The sequence below is a fragment of the Zea mays genome, chromosome 3 (assembly GCF_902167145.1).
Source record: "Zea mays cultivar B73 chromosome 3, Zm-B73-REFERENCE-NAM-5.0, whole genome shotgun sequence".
In the NCBI taxonomy this organism is placed as follows: Eukaryota; Viridiplantae; Streptophyta; class Magnoliopsida; order Poales; family Poaceae; genus Zea; species Zea mays.
The window spans coordinates 78,951,785-78,957,917 of record NC_050098.1 but is presented as its reverse complement, the minus strand read 5'-3'; the positions used below and the strand labels follow the sequence as shown (position 1 = coordinate 78,957,917).

Sequence of the window (6,133 nt, the reverse complement as noted above, 5' to 3'; positions counted from 1 at the left end):
GAGGGTACCAATATTTTCTTGGCTGGATTTGTTCCAACAGAAAATGTCTGGTTCTAAGACGAATCTATTACATTAAAAGTAACATATCCACAATTCCACATGCTACTTGAACTCTTTATTTTGTGATGGAACTTGAGCTCCTTATCCTACTTTAAGTTTTGCTTTGCATTACTGTTGCACTTTTAGATTGCAGAGACTAAAGAAAGCGCTGAGGAGATTGGGACAGCGCCCGATAGGGCACTATCTTTTTTTAGTAATCTAAACTACCTGTGGTTTCAAATATCTAGGTTGTTCCTCATGTCACTGATGAAATAAATAGTGAATACAATCAGTGTCTTTAGTTCTTGTGGATGGGCAGACCTGTCCAGCCTATGTTTGTGTTATTGAATTAGGAGACATTGTATGTAGGGTTTTATGACATCTTACAATATGACACTTATGTAATTATTATAATATAGCAGATAAATTGATTTCACTTTTATTTTAGGTGATAATTTATGGTTGTGGTGATATGTTTTGGTTTTAGTACTTCACTCTTATGAGAATTGTATTGTTTTTATGGTTTATTTTTTCTATCTATTTGTTTGGGAACAGTTGGACCCTTAGATTAGGGTACACTCTTTGGACTGCCATTTCTTTTATGCTAATGTAGCATTCACACATTTTACATTTCTTGGAATTAAAGACATCAAAATTGTACATTCATCTTATGATGTTGGGGTTATTTTGCAGACACATTCAGTGAAGATTTGTTCTCAGGTCGATCTGTGCGATTTTGATGGCACTCATGGTGTCAAGTGAGGACTGGTTAGGATCCTTGAACTAGCAGGAGAGGTGATGTATATTTTAACTCATACACATGTAGTTTTACAAGAGTTGTCGCTATCTTTAATGATATGATGTTGACATGTTGTCAATCCAGACTGTCATGCTAGCTTCTGGTACTGCCATTGGATATGGTTCAACATTGACTATGACTGATACATCGAACAAGATTAAGAAGGGGACAAAAGGAGATGTTTCTGTACTGAATCCTACTCTTATAATTTCAGTTCCTACAATTTTGGATCGTATCAGAGATGCAGTGTTTAAGAAAGTGAGTTTATTTCCTGAATTTATATTTCTACCAATGCCATTGATTAGCATTGTTACCATTAGAATATTCTACGTATATGGTAATAATAACCCACTGAGGCTTTGTTTGGATAATATAGTATTGACACCAATCCACTAGGCTTTGTATAGTCATTCCCTTGTGCTCAACTCTTTGTGATACAACTATGATCAGTTGATAAAAGTGGCACATAACTTGAGCAAGTTTTATATTTTGAGTACCTCCCTATTGTAACATATCTTGTTATACAGATAACCATGCTTCTTTGAATTAGATTTCCACAATGATTTTTAATAACACATATAACTGCTTTCAATGGCATTAATCATGTGGGATCATTTGTAAGCAATCAACTATTTTTCATTGTTAAAATTAACGTTTTGAATTCTCTTTCCAGGTTGGTGAGAAGGGTGGCCTCACAAAAAAGCTGTTTGATTTTGCATATAAGCGGAATCTTGCATCAATTGAGGGGAATTGAGGGTGATTCCTCTGGTGGGTGCTTAGGGTTACGCCCAACGGAATCTTGCATCAATAAGGGGTTCTGATTATCCGATGCCGAGAGTAGAGGTAGTGGTTGGCGGACACAGTACAACAAAAGGCTATAGGACTAACTGTATTGTATGTGATATTCTGTGAACTTATATATTTGGACTTCTGTGAATTTGTGATATGAACATATATCAATGTGTTTGAAATCGGTATTGTATGTGATATTTTGTGTTGCATGTGATATTATGTGTGTCTAATTTTTCATTTCTGTATTTTTTATTTTTTTCTGGAAAAGGGTTAATGTTAAGAACGTGGGTACCGTCGAACTTAATGTGCAGTCCTCGTAGACCCACGCAGGACACATAAGTTCGACGGCCACGGGGCCCCGTCGAACTTAACCGTAAGAACATGGGTACCCACGAACTTATGGGAAAAAATTCGACGGCCCCCGTCGAACTTAAAAACACATGTTCTTAATGTTAAGTTCGACGGTACCCACGTTCTTAATGTTAAGTTCGACAGTACCCATGTTCTTAATGTTAAGTTCGACGGGGCCGTCGAACTTACTTCTCTAAGTTCGTCCAAAAATCGCCGTCGGCTATATTCGTCGGTAAACCCACGTTCTTATGGTAAGTTCGACGGCTTATTACATTAAGTTCGACGGTTTGTCACCCACGTTCTTTAACCAGTTTCCTGTAGTGTCAGATTCAAAGTTTTCTGGGATTGGCCGGTTATTATCAAAGATTCATTCCAGATTTCTCTCGAATTGCGAAGCCCATGACTTAATTGTTGAAGGAGCCAAGTTTGTTTGGGTCAGAAGTGCAAAGATGCTTTCCACACATTGAGGCACACATCTGACCACAACATAGGTGTTAGCGCAACCCGACAGCGGCAAGCCATTTGATGTGTACTATGATGCCTCTGGCACTGGACTGGGTTGTGTCTTGATGCAAGACAATCGGGTCATTGCCTACACATCCAAGGCACTCAGGCCTCACGAACAGAATTATCCCACTCATGACTTGGAGTTAGCAGCCGTGGTTCATGCATTGAAGATGTGGGGACACTATCTAATGGGAACCCACTGCAATATCTTCACAGATCATAAGAGCCTCAAGTATATCTTTACTCAGTCAGATCTCAACACGAGACCGAGAAGATGGCTAGAGCTGATCAAGGACTATGACCTAGATGTACACTACCACCCAGGGAAAGCCAAAGTAGTAGCTGATGCCTTGAGTCAGAAGTCGCAATGCAACTGTGTTATGATGGATTCTCGCATCAACACCCTATGTGATGAGTTGAGCAAAATGAAGATTGAAGTGATTCCTTCTGGTGCTTTGTCTCACATTTCTGTTGAGCCAACTTTGCGGGTCCAGATAATCATGGCCCAACTCAGTGACAAGGGAGTGCAAATCATTAAGGAGAACCTCCATCAGAAGACAGAAAAGTACAAGTGTTTCTGCCAAGATGGGAAGGGTGTATTGTGGTTTGAAAGTAGATTGGTGGTTCCTAAAAATAAGGATCTCAAGAAGAAAATCTTAGATGAAGCTCATCTCTCCAAATGCTCCATGCATCCAGGAAGCACCAAAATGTACCATGATCTGAAGCCCTTGTATTGGTCGACCAGAATGAAGAGGGAGATAGCCCAATATGTATCAGAATGTGACACATGTCAGAGGATAAAGGCAAGCCACTTGAAATCAGCTGGTGCCTTGCAACCCCTAGCAATACCATCATGGAAATGGGATGACATCAGCATGGATTTTATTGTGGGTCTGCCCAACACCTCCCGACATCATGATTCGATTTGGGTCATTGTGGACCGACTTACAAAAGTGGCACATTTTCATCCAGTGCACACCACCGATAAGGCTCAGAAGTATACAGAGTTGTACATTGACCGAATCGTGTGTTTGCACAGATTACCCCGGACCATTGTCTCTGACCGAGGAGCCCAATTCGTTGCCAGAATTTGGGAACAACTGCAAGAGTCTTTTGGAACCAAGCTAATAAGAAGTTCAGCTTATCACCCACAGACTGATGGTCATACCAAAAGGGTAAATCAAATTCTTGAAGATATGCTAAGGGCTTGTGCGGTCGATTGCGGCAAGAACTGGGATAAGTACCTCTCCTTGGCAGAGTGTGCTTATAACAACAGTTATCAATCTAGCCTAAAGATGGCACCTTTTGAAGCCCTATATGGAAGAAGGTGTCGAACACCCCCTCAATTGGTCTCAGCCTCGAGAAAGAGAAATTTTTGGACCTGACTTAGTGACTGAAGCCGAAAGGAAAGTCAAGCTAATCAGGAAGAATCTAGAAGTTGCTCATGCCAGGCAGAAGAGTTACCATGATAAGAGAAGAAAACCTCTCCAGTTTGAAGTGGGAGATTTCGTATATCTGAAAGTATCACCCACCAATGGAGTGCAGAGGTTTGGGATCAAAGGAAGTTAGCCCCTCGTTACATTGGACCTTATGAGATCATAGAAGCATGTGGACCCGTGGCATACAAATTTAAGTTACCTCCAAAAATGTCTACCATCCACAATGTATTCCATGTATCCCAACTGAAAAAGTGTGTTCGATTGCCGACCGAGATCATAGCAGAACAATAAGTGGAGATAGAGCCAGATCTATCATACCAAGAGTACCCTTCCAAGGTTATGGATTGCAAAGAGAGATCAACTCAGGCTAAATCGATCAAAATGTATAAGATCCAATGGAGTAATCACTCAGAGGAAGAGGCTACTTGGGAGACCGAGGAATTTCTACGTTCGAACTTCCCTGATTGTCTACCTAAGGGAATTGGTACGTAACCATGCCCAAGGCCTCCCCTACCATTTGAATCTAAATATGAGAAATATGAACTTAACATAAAAAGAATTAGTCGAAAGGCAAAAACAAAGAGGACTTCCTTCTGAAGTTGCAAAGAAGATGACATTCGAAGAGCAGTTTACTACGAAGAACCTTAATAAACAAACCACCAAATTCAAGCAAGCCTTAACCTCCGGTTCACCCCGGAGGACTCCTACCCGAATCTCGGGACGAGATTCCTTTAAGGGGGGAAGGCTGTAACACCCCAGTAATTCTCAGAATTCTTCTCAGGGCTAACTCAGGAACCATTATTTCATGTGAATCAAATTGGGCAAAAGACACCATTGAACTTGAGAATAAAAGTTCCACTAATTATTTTGTCCTAAGACACATGCCTAAATCATATCATGCATTCAAAATGGGAGAAGTGTTAAAACCCTAGAACAACCATATTTAGGCCAATTAAGTAGAAAGGAAGAAATTGGTAATAAGACCATGAAAAGCATGGAATCATGGCTTAGGCCAATTATAAAATTTGAAATAAACTAACTAAGCTACAATAATTGTTATAAAAGCTTGGCCAAAATAGTTTATTAAAAACCCCAAAAAGGCTATCCAAGTGGAAGCTCCCTAGGGAAATCTGAAATTCAGATTGGTGAATTTCAGCCTTCACCTAGAACTTGAGCGCGTTCACCTTAATCCCGAGCTCAAATCCTTAAGTCCCCATTGACAAATTTGTTCTAAACTAACCCCTCTGCAACGTGTGTGAAGATGGCATCGAGATTCGTGCCCTAGACACGTCAAACCCGGGATTTCCTCTCAGAGTTCAGTAGTGAGACAAACCCAACTTCATCCCTCCATATCTCTTGATCCAGTCAGCGAAACCCATAAGCCTCCACAGACAAACGACAAAGGAATGTCAGGTGAAGAGATCTCTCAACGGGATCATGGCCATAATCACAAAGATTTGGACCCAATCCGCGCTAGAACATGACCTCTCTCTGCGCTGCCTTGTGGTCGACGCCGTGCCTAGGCGCCAGAGCGAGCACTGGCGCTCGCCCGTGCACACCCCGAGAGCGTGTTAGAGCCACCCCTTGACCGTGCTCACCCACGCCTTTAAGACCACCCATAGACGTGCCTCACCTCACTCTGCACTCACCCTCTCTAGCCAGACACCACCCTTATCTCCGGTGAGCTCTGCGCCACCCGCCCGAGCCACCTGAGCGCCTACCACCGTGGCTAGCGATTTCCAGAGACCCTCAGCCTCAACCGAGCCCTTGGACAGCTTCCCTGAAGAGCTGTGAAGCTTCTCCAAGCGAGAATCGAAGCCCTATCTCACTGGAACAGCAAGATCATCGTCACCGGACTTATCCGATGAGCGATTCCGCGCGTAGACCGAGTTATCCGGTGAGCCATTCTTCAATTCCTCGCGCCCATGCCTTCCCTAGCACCTAGTGGAGCTCACTGACCAATTCAATTGAACTCTACCGCCCTGGTTAGGCTAGAGCCCTTGCTGCCGACGAGCACCCCCGCCTGTGCACGTGGACCTACCTACTCCGACCATCCCCGGAGACAATCCGCACATCGGCGTGACCGTCACGACCTCACCTACACCCTCGGCCTCTTCGCTAGAGCGATCTCGCCGTCGGTAAGCCCCTCCGCCCTTTCCTCCACCGCGATTACTGTTTTATTAGGGGAAGGACCGTGGGTTTAATT

At 42.9% G+C, this 6,133-nt stretch overlaps 1 protein-coding gene across 1 annotated transcript; it reads left to right on the top strand.

The window, feature by feature from the left end:
* Positions 1 to 818: 818 nt before the first annotated feature.
* Positions 819 to 1,592, top strand: LOC118476800 (long chain acyl-CoA synthetase 8-like). The gene is made up of 3 exons (XM_035966573.1): positions 819 to 834; positions 923 to 1,096; positions 1,512 to 1,592. The coding sequence occupies exons 2-3, from the start codon at positions 929 to 931 to the stop codon at positions 1,590 to 1,592; spliced, it is 249 nt and encodes an 82-aa protein (XP_035822466.1). The 5' UTR covers positions 819 to 834; positions 923 to 928.
* The last annotated feature ends 4,541 nt before the right edge of the window (positions 1,593 to 6,133 follow it).

Excerpts from the sequence above, each read along its gene's own strand:
- LOC118476800 (XM_035966573.1), top strand. The coding sequence starts at position 929 with ATGCTAGCTTCTGGTACTGCCATTGGATATGGTTCAACATTGACTATG. Across the intron at positions 1,097-1,511 it reads GAGATGCAGTGTTTAAGAAA|GTTGGTGAGAAGGGTGGCCT; the intron begins GTGAGTTTATTT and ends TTCTCTTTCCAG.